Below are 13,421 nucleotides of genomic sequence, written 5' to 3' on the forward strand. Positions count from 1 at the left end.
GTGATTTGTGACAAACCTCAGCGCCGAGCAGACCCGTTCCCACCACCTTTATTAGAAGTACAGGGTAACTCCGCTCCCACCACCCTCGCTGTGGGGCCACGAGACCCGGCCCCGAAACAGGCTGCAAAACCAAACCCCGGCCACCCACGGCCCCTCAGCTCTTCGCTTTGGAGGACGGGGCACGGCTGGCTTTGCTCGCTGCCGAGCGGGCCGTTCTCAGGCTGCCCACGAGCCTGTCGAAGAAGAACTCGGTCTCGTAGTCTAGCTCGACGAGGTGCTGCAGGAAGGCAGGCACCTCGGCTTTCTTCACGCCCACGTACACGGGGATCAGCTTGGTCCCGTGGCAGCGGAAGGTGTGGAGTAGGTTCCACTGGGAAACGCGCTGGCACCACGGGTCACCCAGGGACTTGGTGGAGAGGAGGAGGATGGCCACCCGGCTGGCCTCGATGGCTTCGATGACGGTCGGGACCACAGAAGACCCGGCCACTTGGTCCTGGTGCTCTGCGTAGCCCTGAAAACCCTCTTTCTTCAAGCGCTCGGCGATGCGGGAGGCGATGTGGTCATCCTTAGGGCAGTACCAGATGGAAAAGTCATAGGTGAAGCGGCGGCGTGAGGGCGCGGATGACATGCCACCCACCGGGGCCGAGGGTATCGCGTTCACGGACACCAGGGACCAAACGCAGGGTTCGAGCCTTTCCTCCCGCGCTGGAAACCTGCTGCCGTGCCCCAACGGCCCCTCCCCGGTGCGGGCAGCAGGTCCTGCCGCTCCCTGGGGAAAGGTCGGGCTGCCGAGGCGGCACGGCCCCTGCCTGCTCGCACACCGGCGCGGTGCCGGCAAACCGCAGCAACGCCAGATCCTCCCATAAATCAAACCGGTTCTAACCCCCGATTTGGGCAGGCGAAACCGCACCCGCGGTGCGTCCCGAGGCGCCAGCCGCTGTGCGGGGGGTTGCCCGCGGAGAGGAGTCCGGAGCGCCGACGCGGCCCGGGCCGAGGCTGCCGGCCTCAGAACGCTTTCTGCTTCATTTCTGAGACGTCGCGCTCCAGCGCCGCTCCCGCTCGCCGCAGCTCCTCACGCCGCTCCCGCAGCCGCTCCAGGGATTCCTGCAGCCGCTGGTTCATCTCCACGTAGGAGCGGCTCTGCTGGTACAGCCGATCCCGCTCCTCGGCGGCCTCCTGCCTGGCGGGGCCGGGGGAGCCTGGTGGGGGGCAGAGCCGGGGGGCTCAGCGGGGGCTGGCGGAGCCCCCCCCCCCCACCTCGCTCTCCCCAACCCGGGACTCACCTGGGGAGGGGCCGCGGTCCCGACGGGGCTCTGCGGGGGGGAGGAAGACGGGGTCAGCGGGGTGGGTGCCCCGCACGTCGGCCAGGACCTGCTCCGCACTGGGGGGCTCCGGGCGGGTGGGCAGCACCCGCTTGGCCTTGGAGCTCATCGTAGGGGGGGGCCTCGTGCGTGGGGGGCTGGGGCGGGGCAGGGTGAGGGGCTGCACTGCCCCTGACCCGGCTGACAGACAGACAGACCCCTGCCCTGCACTGCCCTTCGGACAGACACACAGACCTACCTCCCTCACTGCCCACCCTGGACAGACAGACAGACCCCTTTTGCTGACGGCCCTCCCGCCCCGCCCCGCCCCGGACAGACCGACTTCCCCCCTCCTGCCCTTCTAGACAGACAGAGCGACCTCCTCACTGCCCCAGGACAGACAGCAGCCCTCTCGTTGCCTGTTAGACCAGACAGACAGACCTCCCTCCCCCCTTGCTGCCTACCCCAGACAGACAGACCCCACCACCACCCCGCCCCTGGGACAGACACACAGAGCCCTCCCCGCCCCAGGACAGACAGACAGAGCCCCCCTTCTCCCGCCGAGACAGACAGAGACACGCACCCACAGGACAGACAGACCGGCCCCCCGGCCCCCCCGCCCCCCCGGACGGACAGACGGACCGACGGACGGACGGACGGCCACCCCGGCCCAGCCGCCCTCCTCCCAGCCACCGTAGCGCCAACACCCCTTCCCGCCACCTCACTTCCGCCACGCCCCCGAACATACGTCATCCCGGCGCGCTCCGCCCCTCCCCGGGCCCCGCCCACTCTCTTAAAGGTACCGCCCGCCCCCGCTCTTAAAGGAGCCGCGTGGTGTCACGCCGCCCTTAGTGAACACACGGGAGAGGCGGTTTGAGGAGCACCGGGGGTCCCCCCGGGGGTTTATTGGGGTAACAGCAGTGGGGCCTGGGTCTGGTCGCTGCTTGGCTGGGCCCAGGCAAGTAGCACTCAGGCCTAGACCCAGGCCCAGGCTCAGCCTAAGTGGGACCCAAGCCAGGCCCAGGGTCAGGGTCCCAGTACTGGGGACCCCTCTCACTTGCTCTTCGCTGCATCCTGCGCCAGGTTCAGGGATGCTTTGGAGGCTGTGGGAGACACGGTGACGGTGTTAGGGCCCATCCCTGCACCAGCGGCCACCCAGCCGGTGGCCTGCGGGATAAGCCCATCCTGGCCACACGCCACCATCCCGTTCCCTCCCTCGCCCGCTGCAGCAGAGGGCTGGCAGCCAGCCCCTGCCCTCCCCCGGCAGTGGGGGGGCTTTGCGCGGGAGCCCCAGCTTGGCACAGGCAGAGACGGCGCGGCCGAGGGAGGACGCGGGGGTCTGGCTACGGAGAAGCAAGAGGGAAAGCGCCTTTTCTACCCACGCCAAGGGAGAAAGGGATGGTTGCGCGTGAGCCACGCCGGCACCCGCAAGAGCGGGAGCTGGGTTTGGCCAAGGCGGCCGCAGCCGTCCGAAGGAGCCGGTGGTTGCGGTGGGGCGATTCACACGGAACAGCCCCTTCTCCCTTCAGCGGCAGCGGGAACCGCGGCTCTTACATACGGACAAGCTGAGCTGCGGTGCCACCTCGGCCGTCAGCCGGGCTCTGCTGCTGACCAGAGTCTGCAGGACTGGACCACGGGGCGCAATGAGAAGAGAGAGAGTTACAGAGTGGGGGAAGAGTGAACGCCCCCCGCTCAGCTCCCGCCACCGCGGGATGGGGCTGCGGCTGTTGCGGACCCCGCCGTCACGGAGAGGCGGCCGCTTGCTGGTACTTAAAATGAGAGTTGCCCGTGTCCCGGCGGAGCCAGGCCACGCTCAGGGAAAACCGCCTGCCCCGGACAAGGGAGCAGGACAGCGGGGACCAGGGGACCCACGTTACCTTCTTGGGTAATGTTGGAGGCCATATCCAGGGCTTTGGTGCTGAGGTTGCCCAGCACGTTGTCCACGGTCGCGTGGTGCCTGAGGAAGCAGGGTCGGATGACGTTCTGGTAGAGCACCTGCGACCCGTTCCAGGACACGGGGGCCATGCACCACACCAGGAACAGGCACTGCGGGGAGGAGAGAGCTGTTCCACAGCTGGAAGATGACAGGGCAGGCAGGGGCTGAGCGATGCGGCCCCCAGGGAGGGCGGTGATGGGGCAGCAGCTGAGCGGCTCCAGTCCCCCCAGCCTGGCAGCTTCCCAAGGCTGGAGCTCGCTGGAGGTACCAGGACCTCAGCTGACTGCGGGGAGCTCCATGGCAGACCCACCACGGCCACTGCCCGGCTATCGGGGCAGAGCCCACCATGCCTGGTTCCTCCAAGTTCAGCCATCGGGCGAGAGGACTCTGGCACCGGCAGCCCCCAGCAAAGCCATTACCTTCCCAGCGTAGTAGAACGGGAACCAGTAGAGGAAGGTGTCGGAGAAGAACTCAGCTACGCTGAAGACGCCGTACACCACCCAGTACGTCAGCCACACGGTGTCGTCCTCCTTGCTGGAGCTCTCGATGGCTTTGATGCTGTGGCAGGAGAGGGGAAGGGCACTGCTGCCGCAGCCCTGCTGCTGGGGAGGGGAGGCACCTCCCTCCCAAGTCCTCCAAACCCTGGAGCAAACCTGCCTACCAGGTGCTGCTGCCCCAAGCTGGGACCGTGCCAGGCCCCAGTGTTTTCAGGAAGGTCTCAAGAGCCTCCCGACCATAACCGCCTGTTCATTTACCAGGGAGGCCCTCAGCTAAGGGCAGGGCACGCTCTCCAGATGCTGCAGGGAGGCTAGGTGGGGACTCCGGTACTTACGAGACGTATGCGGGGTAGGCGAAGCCGATGAGGTTGCAGAGCAGCGAGGCGCCATAGCCGAACACGAGGTACAGGCCCAGGAACGCCACAGAACCTGCCGGGGGGACAGAGAGCACGGTCACATACCTGCCGTCCCCGAGATGGCGAGGAGAGACCCTGGCTCAGTCCGCTGAGCACGTTTATCCTCCCAGCAGTGAGAAGAGGCACATGCTGGGACCCTCCAGTTGGGAGTAATGACCGCCCCCAATTAATTCCAGTACAACCCTTCACACACCAGACTGCTGAGGTGCTCAACAGGCTGCTCGCAGCGCTGTGCTGAGCCACGGCACGTGGCAGAGTCCACCGTGGAGCTTGCTCGTCCCCGGGAGGGTGTGCATGCCGCAGTCTGGTGCCATCACCATTTGTCCCCTCCCCAGCCTGGAAGGGACTTTACCACAACAAACACACCGTGCTTTTGACCCGTTGCCAGCCTGGACCCTGGCCAAGGCCTCAGAGACGTCGGAAGCGGAGGCTTTAACTCACACCTACAGTCCAAAGTTAAGGGACTGAGCTTCCACTCCGCACACAGGGCTCGGAGCCGCTTGGTGTTTTGATAACGACTGCTCAAAGACAAGCCTTGCACCCGGAGCCTGCGTCTCCTTTCTGCTCCCTGTACACATTCCCTGCCCGTGCTTGTGCTGAGCAGCCACTGTTCGCTAAGGACTCAGCCCCCTGAGAACCAGCAATCCAATCCCGCTTCTCTGTTATTAAATTACATCGTTAAAATTAAATGTAAGCCACGGCTTTGGTCGTTTGGAGCCTGCCCAGCCCTCGGACACTTGCAGGAGGCTGGAGCAGCGGAGCTGGGAGAGCCGGTGGACGCAGGAAGCTGCTGAAACCACAGCCACAGCGAAAAGCCCTTGCTCACACGCAGGCTCAGAGGTCGGGGAGGTGCCAGCACCCAGCAGCTCCCTCCCAGCCTGCCCGAGGCAGCCAGAACACAGACCCCGAAGGGGCAGAGGGCAGGAAAGCAGCCCCAGGACATGCAGAGCTGGACTCAAGGGCATTTACTGTCACATTCCAGCAGCGTCTCCCCTGCCCTGCGTACAAGCTCCTCCATCAACGTAAGCTCCTTGCTCCGCAGCGGGCAGGAAAGCCAGGACTTAACCTGTCTGTGCTGGTGAATTAGAGGAAAGTCCTTGCTGGGGCTCGGAGGATGGATTATCCCCGCTCTGCTCACTGCAGCATTTCTGCGCCTCGCTCTGGCCCCCGGCGTGGGGCAACCGCAGCTCCGGGCACGAACGGGGCTTCGGTCGTTCCCGGGAGGCGGCAGGAGCAGCGTGGCTTTGGAGCAATCACAAACCTCCCTTCAAGGAAAACTAACAGGCAGGCCCAGGCAGTGCTGGGTTTCATTTTACCCCAAGAGCCTCAGAAGAGATTTCACAGGTTAAGTTTAGCCCAGAGAAATTTATGTAACGGCAAAAAACCACGGGAGAGCCTTCATTTCCAAAGAAGAGGGGCTGAGGGGGGCAGCCGGAGCCATCCCACGGTGCCTGTCCTGGCAAGGAGGGCGAGCAGCCGGCGTGACGGCCAGCCCAGCCGGCCCCGTGCCTTGGGAGGGGGGACACCGGCCTCCTCCAGGAGGATTTTTACCCAGCCGAAGCCATCGCACGGCTGACCCGGCTGTGCTGCCCAGAGGCCAGGCAAGATGGGCTCCAAACTGCAGCCTGTGAGTCGCTACCGGCTCCAGAGATCCAGAACTGACCCTGCTGGGTTCAAACACAAATTAGGAATTGCTCCAGAGCCGGGGGAGGGAGAAATCAGGCATTTTTAGTTTAGCAGCAGCTTCTCTGTTCCAGGACAGGGAGCAAGAACACGGGACCATCGCTCTTTGGTGCCTCCGCTCTTCCCCTACCCCCAAAAGTCCATCACACCCGAGCATGACCCCAGGACTGTCCTGCTCGGCAGACGCCCGCCCGCCACGCACCGCATCCACACACAGTCCACTCACGGACCCCTCTTTCCCCCTCCGAGCAGGAAAACGAGACCCGCAGCGGGTGAAGGACCAGCAAATGGCACCGGGAGGCGAAAGGCAGGGCCAGCGCCCAGCAGGATGCGGGTAACTGGGAAACCCTGAGCCCCTCCTGGGAGGTTTTTAGATAAAATATGGAATCGGCGAATGCAGATGTGCAGCAAGAGGCACGGGGCCGAGGGTCAGAGCCGCAGCGGGGGCTCACGTCACGCCAGGAAGACGCTCCCCGGGGAGACGCCGGCTGGTTTCTCATTAATGAGCAAACAGGATCTGGGTAACGGCCAGACCTCTGCCCTCCCGCCGGTGGGGAGGAGAGTCCCGCGGGACGAAGGGGATGCTGACACGGGCACTCCCGTCCCTAACACCCGGCCTGACCCGGTGCCATTTGGGGGCTCACCCCTCAGGGAGTGGGGACCCTCCTCCATCAGGGCCAGGCTTCTCAGGGGGGTCTTGAGGGTCTGGCAAGGCCTTCGACATGCAGCCCCCGGAGGTTTCGGGGTGCGCCTCCCCTCAGGTCGGGGTGGGATTTCAAGCCTGCCGAAGGCAAGGATGGCCGGCGCGGCCGCCCCCCGCCCCAGGCAGCCCCCGGCCCCCATCCCGGCACGGCCCTTGCTCTGTGAGCGCACCCAGCGGCCCCCAAACTGCGGGGGCCTGGGGGGGCCCTGCCCGTGTGCCCCTCCCCCCCCCTCCCCCCCCCGCAGAGCCCAGAGGCGCAGTGAGGGGCTGCCAGGAAAGGGGGACCGGGGGGACCGGGGGGACCGGGAGGAGGGGTCCGGGGGGCCCGGTCGCACCTGAGGCCAGGTAGAGCCGCCGGACGCCGGTGCGAGCTTCCAGGCGACCCAGCAGGTCACCGAGCGGCCCGGGGCGATCGAGGAGACTCTGCATGCGCTGCGGCACCGTGCCCATGGCTGCGGCCGCGGCACCGCCACCGGCACCGGTACCGGCCCCCCACCTCCCGCCCCCCGCCGCCCCGGGCCAATGAGGCGGCGGGGCGGGGCCAATGCGGGACGCGCCGGGCAGGGCGGGGCGGGGCCATGGCCGGGAGGGGCGGGGCCAATGCAGGGGCGGACCAACGCGGGGAGGGGTGGGGCGGGGCCGGGAGAGGCGGGGCCAATGCCAGGTTAGGGCAGTGCGGGTCGGGGCCAATACGGAGGAGGGGCGAGGCCGGGAGGGGCGTGGCGACGCTGTCGCCATGGCAACGCCCGCTCAACCCGCGGCCTCGATGGCGGCGCGGCCGTTGCCGGGGCCGTTCCCGGGGCTGTTGCTGGTCGCCGCCGCCATCGCCGCCGCCCCACCGGGCCCCGCCGAGCCCCGCGTGTACCTGAGCAGCTGGGCCGTGCGGGTGGCGGCGGAGCCGCGGGAGGCCGGGGCTGTGGCCCGCCGGCACGGCCTGCTCTGCCTGGGCCAGGTGCGGCCCGGGGAGGGGCGAGGGGCAGGCGGGGGCCGGGGCGAGCCCAGCACCCACCCGTGTCCCCTCCGCGGGACACCGGCTTAGCTTTAAACTCGAGCCTGCAATCATTCCCTCTAGTGCTTTTAAATCACCAGGGCGGGTGAAAGCATGAGGGCTGGAGGCTGCCAACGGCCTCCGCGCACGCACGGGCGAGCGAGGAAACCCGACGGGCACACGCCAACCTCCCCCCGAGCCCGCTCGCTCTCCCGACGCCGCCCTCCGCTTCTCCTGCCACCCACAACTCGCATTAACTGCACCTTTCTGACCCCCGCGGCCCACCTAGAGCCGCCACGCTCATCCCTGCTTGTCTAGAAACCACCTCTTACAGCAGCCCTTTGCCCCCGCAGGTGATGGAGGGTGAGCCATATTACCATTTCAAACATCGTGGCACCAGGCAGAAAGCCTTGAGCAGACACTGGGGCTGGAATATGCGCCTGACTAAAGAGCCAAAGGTAGGGAGGAGGCGGCCGCAGGGGCGGTTGCAGGGCATGACTTGCCAGGCAGGCTCTGCTTGGCACCAGCGACGCTGTGTCCCGCCCAGGTCCTCTGGTTTGAGCAGCAAACCATAAAGAGGCGCACGAAGAGGAGCGTCGGCGTGGTGCCAACAGACCCCTGGTTCCATAAACAGTGGTACATGGTGAGATTTTGCCTCTCTATCCCCTAATCCTTGAGCAAATCACCTCCCCGGTGCGTAAACAGGACTAATGCCGGCAGTGATGAGGCAGCAGAAGAGCCCTCGAAGGTCACCGGCAGCCTGCTCTGCCCAGGGGCCTGATCAAATTTAATCCATTTTCCAGAACAATGACATCAATCCCGATCTAAACATCCTCAGCGCTTGGAGCAAAGGGTACACAGGGCTGGGGGTCGTGCTGACCATCCTGGATGATGGGATCGAGAAGGACCATCCGGACCTGTCTGCCAACTATGTAACTACGATGGGGCTGAGCAGCGTGGGCTGCATGAACCTGCTCCTTCAGGGCGTGTTGTCTCCAGGGGAGGGTGGGAACTGGTGCCTTCATCCCGCCCGTGGGAGTTTGTAGTGGGAGCTCAAGCCTCCCCGTGGCTGGATCAAAAGGTTTGGTGTCTCCCACAGTGAATTTTCACATCAAGGAAACGTTAGAACTTGTACACACTCAGGCCCCGTAATAGATGTAATTATAACAAGCTGCAAAGCCAGTAAAGCTGGTAAACCCTCACGTGCTCCGAGAGCTGAGGAAAGAATGGGTAGATCTTAGTTGTTGTTTATAACAACATCATTTCAGAGGGGTGTAGGTCCCCCCTCCTAACTGCACAGCCGGTGAGGCTCACCCTTGGGTGACTTGCCGCGCTGTGCTCTCCCCTGAACCTAAGCCTGGGTACGATGAAGCACTACAGCAATGTGCAAAGTTCAGTGAAACACGGTTTCCAACACCTCCAGGATAACCCAAGGCAGTCGCTGGGTGCAAAGGGGGCCCCCCTGCCCTCTCCAGGCTGGGCAGGCAGTGAGCTCGCGGGCAGGCAGGGCGATCGTGCTGCCAGACACGGGGCAAAGCGCCAGGCGCCTGCGTCGAGCTGGCGCAACCCCCACTGAAAGGCAGTTTGCTCATGCCGGTGCCTCTTTTTGCAATAGGACCCCCTGGCAAGTTACGACTTCAACAGCAACGACCCTGATCCCCAGCCCAGGCACACCGACGGGGATGAGAACCGGTGAGTTTTGCCAGCTGGTTGTCCAGGCAAAGCTCTTCCCTGTGCTGGGTGCTTTATCTCTCCGGGGGCCAAGGCTGTCCTAGGCCCCTTCAGCCCTTGCAGAGGTCAGCTCAGGCCAGCTCTCCCCCTCAGGCACGGGACACGCTGTGCAGGAGAAGTGGCGGCTGCAGCCAACAACCGAATCTGCGGAGCCGGCGTTGCATACAACGCCAAAGTTGGAGGTGAGCCATTGCTCCGACGTGCTGGTGGGACAGGAGTCACAAACAAGCTCCGGCACCCTGGGGGGATGCGTGGCCCCAGGCAGAGCTGCTCTGGGGGCAGCCAGAGCCTTGCAGGGGGGTAGAGGGTGCCACGGTGTTACCACACACCCGGCCACAGCACAGGGCTCGGTGCTCCTGGGGGTTTAACGTCCACCATGACGCAGGTCTCCGGCAGGCAGCACCAGCACCATGCAGGCTCAGGTTCCCCGCGGAAGCGAGTGTGGCAAATGGGGTTAAAAGCTGGGAGAACTCACTGGGCTTAATTGCAAAGGGCTTAACGAGGAGCTCTGGGGACAAGCTCATGGCAGCAGCTGCACAGACTTGCAGGAGCCTGATCTCCTTAGGGCAGCATCATGTGGAAGGTGCTCAAGGCAACCAGGGGGTGCAGCAGGGCCGGCGAGGTGCCACTCGGCCCTTACGTTTGCACGGCGCACGCGAGGCTCACGTGCACCCCGAGCTGGCGCTGCCACCTCTCAGACACCGCCACTCCTCACCCCGGTCCTGCAGGTGTGCGGATGCTGGACGGTCCCATCACGGACGTGGTGGAGGCTCAGTCCCTCAGCCTGCGCCCCCAGCACATCCACATCTACAGCGCCAGCTGGGGCCCCGAGGATGACGGGAAGACCGTGGACGGGCCAGGCGTGCTGGCCGCGGAGGCTTTCTACCGAGGGGTCACCAAAGTAAGCTCGGCACTGGCCTCGGGGACCTCGTTGGCACGAGGACTCCCTGCTCACCCCCTTCTGCCTCACTGCTGGCAGGGACGGGGTGGCCTCGGCTCCATCTTCATCTGGGCCTCCGGCAACGGCGGGATCAACTACGACAACTGCAACTGCGACGGGTACGCCAACAGCATCTACACCCTGTCGGTGGGCAGCGTCCTGGCGGGCGGCCGGAGGCCCTGGTATGGCGAGGGCTGCTCCGCCATCCTCACCACCACCTACAGCAGCAGGACCACGAGCGAGGTGCAGATCGTGAGTGCCGTGCCGGCTCTGCCAGAGCAGCAACCCTCAGGCAGCGGGCCTTGGCTGCTTCCCAGCACAGAGCAGGCTCATTCATCCAAGCCCTCCTCATCTGGGGTGGGAGAGGGAGGCTTTATTAAAGTGTCTGCATTAGACCCAAAGAGCATGAAGGGACCTAGAGGGAGCATTTACTGAAGTTACCCAACTCCAGAGACCCCTGTCCTCTGCTCCAGCAGCCGACAATGGTGCTGAGACCCCCCATCTCCCCGCAGGTGACCACCGACCTGCACCACCGCTGCACCGACAAGCACACGGGCACCTCCGCCTCAGCCCCGCTGGCCGCGGGAATGATCGCCCTCGCGCTGGAGGCCAAGTAGGTGCCATGTGGCAGCAGGACAGTCCCGAGGGAGCGCCTGGTGGCCCACCAGAGCCCTGCAGGGACAAGGAAGAGGGACTTTGCTAGCAGGGAGGTTTGGGGGTGCGGAGCTGAGGTCTCTCCAGGCTCCGGTGGGGCAGCCTTTTCTACCAGGACACTGTGGGATTGCAGCTGGAGGCAGGAGGAGCGCTGTCCTCTGGAGGTCTCTGTTGCACCCTTTTTGGCAGTGAAGGAGGTTGTGGGGGACCAGCTTGGCCCAGACAGCTAACTTCTCGATGTTAGAAGAGCCAAATCTCACCCTCAAACGCTAACCCAAAGCATTTGACTGATCAAAAGTCCTCCTTGATTCCAGCCCAGCGCTGACCTGGCGCGACCTGCAGCATCTTGTCATCAGGGCCTCCAAGCCTGCTCACCTGCAGGCAGAAGACTGGGCCAAGAATGGCGTCGGACGCAAGGGTGAGTTCAGGGCTCAGCCGCTGCCTGCCCTGCCCTCTCCTGCTTCCCTCCCTGGGCTGTGGGGGGACGTGCTGCCCCTCCAGTTCCTGCCAGCAGGCCAGGGGCAGCCGCCCCCAGTGCGCTCTCAGTGCAGAGGGGCTCACGTGTCCTCTCTTGGGTGGCATCTGCTTTTCAGTGAGCCACCACTATGGCTACGGGCTGCTGGATGCTGGTCTGCTGGTAGAGATGGCCAAGGCATGGACAGGAACTCGGCCTCAGCGGAGGTGTTCGGTCAAGGCTATTCATGCCCCCCGGTAAGGGGCGATATCCCCCAGGTCTGACCTCACAGAGAGACTTTCTTGTGGCAAAGTTGTGCTGTGCCCATTGCAGGAACAAGCAACGCTTCCCAGAAAGCAGTCTGCGCTGCACTGCTCCTGCTGTAGCCACGGGGCTGTGATTAGAGGTCGTGGTGGAGGGTGGGATGCCCTTGGAGGGGGAAGAGAGGCCCTCACCTCTGTCTTGTACCTGGTAGGAACATCGGCTCCAAGCTCACTGTCTCTACAGACATCTCCTGCTCGGGGAGGACCAAGCGCATCCGCTCGCTGGAGCACGTCCAGGTCCAGCTCTCTCTGAGCTACAGCCGCAGGGGGGACCTGGTGATCGCTCTGACCAGCCCGATGGGAACCACGTCCACCCTGGTGACCATGCGGTAAGGGCACTCTGCGAGCTCGCAGGGAGCACGTCGCAATGAGACTCACCGGCTGCTGGGGGGCAGAGGGGACTCCTCCTCTCACAGCCTCTCCTGGGGCCGGGAGACTCTCCCTGACACTGAAGGCTGCTTCTGGCCCCCACAGGGAACGGGCTCACCGTGCCCAAGGCTCCCCTGCCACGTCTTAGCAGCACCCCATTGCACGAAGCACAGGGTGGCTCTAGGGCCACCTTGGGCTCCAGCCCTCCCCTCCAGCCCCTGGGCCATCACTCCCAGCTCTCCTCTCCTCCAGCCCATACGACACCAGCCAGAAGGGCTACAAGGACTGGACGTTCATGTCCACACACTTCTGGGATGAGAACCCTAACGGGACCTGGACGCTCCAGCTAGAGAACAAGGGCGATGCCTATAACACAGGTGGGTGCCTGGGGCCCATTCACCGAGGTCACCCAGAGCCCTGTCATTCTTGCCTCTTCTTTCCTCCTCCTTGATTAGCAACTTGTTGGCTTGGCCTCTTCCCAGGCACAGGGTCTGGCCAGACTCTTTCTGCAGGACCATATTTGCTTGTTTCAAGGGTCTCCCTGGCCAGCACGCAGGCAGGAAGGGGCCATGGCTTGCTCTCCTCCACATGGCCCCAGAACTTCCAGCCCCACATCCACCGGTCTCCTTTGCAGCTCCCAAACCCCGGAGGGTGGGAGCGCTGCTCCCATCCTGTCCCTCCTGCCCACAGGTCTGCTGACCAGCTTCATCCTGCACCTCCACGGCACAGATGAGGACATGACGGCCAGGCACCTTCCAGCCTCTGCCGCGGACGAGTGCGTCAGGCGGGACGTGCGGGGAGCGTGCGAGGGTGAGTCTTCGGGCAGGAGGGGCCGGTGCTCGCGGCCCCGCAGCCTGGCTCACGCCGCCGTCCCTCCGCAGAGTGCGGCGGCCCTTTGTACGCCCACCAGCGCTCCTGCCTGTCCTACTGCCCCCCGCGCTACTACGGCCGTACCCGGAGAGCCGCCGGCGGCACAAACACGGCCCACGTCTGCGCCAGCTGCCACCCCTCCTGCTACACGTGCCAGGGCGCTTCGGCCAACAACTGCACGGCCTGTCCTCACGCCTACCCCTTCGATGAGCTCGCTCGCTCCTGTTCCCCTCCGCAGGGCCTCCCCACTGAGGAGGGGCTGCAGGGGGCCCTGCTCCCTGTCCTCATCTGCGGGGGCCTGATCCTCTCAGCTGTCCTCTATGTCATGTACCGTATGGCCTTTTGCGTCGTGAGAGGTAGATCCTGCTGTCCCTGGGCTGGAAGGACAGCGTGACACCAGCCTGGGCTGTACGGACATGGGTGGCTGGATCCCAGCCTGGGACAGAGCTGCCCTCACCCGGCTTCCAAAATAAACTGGTTGTTGCCTTTCTGGACCGCCCCCTCCGAAGGGTGACTTCCCTTCCCAGCAGCGCCTGGGCTGATCCCACCCCATGTC

The 13,421-nt window shown here is 64.8% G+C and overlaps 3 protein-coding genes across 4 annotated transcripts; 1 reads left to right on the forward strand and 2 right to left on the reverse strand.

Annotated features, from left to right (window-relative positions):
* Positions 1 to 32: 32 nt before the first annotated feature.
* C19H19orf25 (chromosome 19 C19orf25 homolog) lies at positions 33 to 1,755 on the reverse strand. The gene is made up of 2 exons (XM_064469321.1): positions 1,284 to 1,755; positions 33 to 1,199 (listed from the first exon to the last, which is right to left on the reverse strand). The coding sequence occupies exons 1-2, from the start codon at positions 1,429 to 1,431 to the stop codon at positions 1,006 to 1,008; spliced, it is 342 nt and encodes a 113-aa protein (XP_064325391.1). The 5' UTR covers positions 1,432 to 1,755; the 3' UTR covers positions 33 to 1,005.
* Positions 1,756 to 2,173: 418 nt separating this feature from the next.
* Positions 2,174 to 7,048, reverse strand: REEP6 (receptor accessory protein 6). 2 transcript variants are annotated; one of them, XM_064469380.1, is made up of 6 exons: positions 6,872 to 7,048; positions 4,070 to 4,163; positions 3,657 to 3,795; positions 3,179 to 3,347; positions 2,860 to 2,927; positions 2,174 to 2,404 (listed from the first exon to the last, which is right to left on the reverse strand). In XM_064469380.1, exons 1-6 carry the CDS (start codon positions 6,984 to 6,986, stop codon positions 2,387 to 2,389), a joined length of 603 nt encoding a protein of 200 aa, XP_064325450.1. In that variant the 5' UTR covers positions 6,987 to 7,048; the 3' UTR covers positions 2,174 to 2,386. The 2 variants fall into 2 exon arrangements, with proteins under 2 accessions (XP_064325450.1, XP_064325451.1); XM_064469381.1 differs by lacking the exon at positions 2,860 to 2,927 and having other exon boundaries at positions 6,872 to 7,046.
* A 231-nt stretch (positions 7,049 to 7,279) lies between these two features.
* On the forward strand, positions 7,280 to 13,348 carry PCSK4 (proprotein convertase subtilisin/kexin type 4). The gene is made up of 15 exons (XM_064469563.1): positions 7,280 to 7,488; positions 7,878 to 7,982; positions 8,072 to 8,167; positions 8,328 to 8,456; positions 9,140 to 9,216; positions 9,349 to 9,437; positions 9,984 to 10,156; positions 10,235 to 10,447; positions 10,708 to 10,808; positions 11,164 to 11,267; positions 11,443 to 11,560; positions 11,779 to 11,955; positions 12,248 to 12,372; positions 12,686 to 12,805; positions 12,877 to 13,348. Exons 1-15 carry the CDS (start codon positions 7,303 to 7,305, stop codon positions 13,257 to 13,259), a joined length of 2,196 nt encoding a protein of 731 aa, XP_064325633.1. The 5' UTR covers positions 7,280 to 7,302; the 3' UTR covers positions 13,260 to 13,348.
* The last annotated feature ends 73 nt before the right edge of the window (positions 13,349 to 13,421 follow it).

This window comes from Phalacrocorax carbo, chromosome 19 (assembly GCF_963921805.1).
Source record: "Phalacrocorax carbo chromosome 19, bPhaCar2.1, whole genome shotgun sequence".
Taxonomy (NCBI): Eukaryota; Metazoa; Chordata; class Aves; order Suliformes; family Phalacrocoracidae; genus Phalacrocorax; species Phalacrocorax carbo.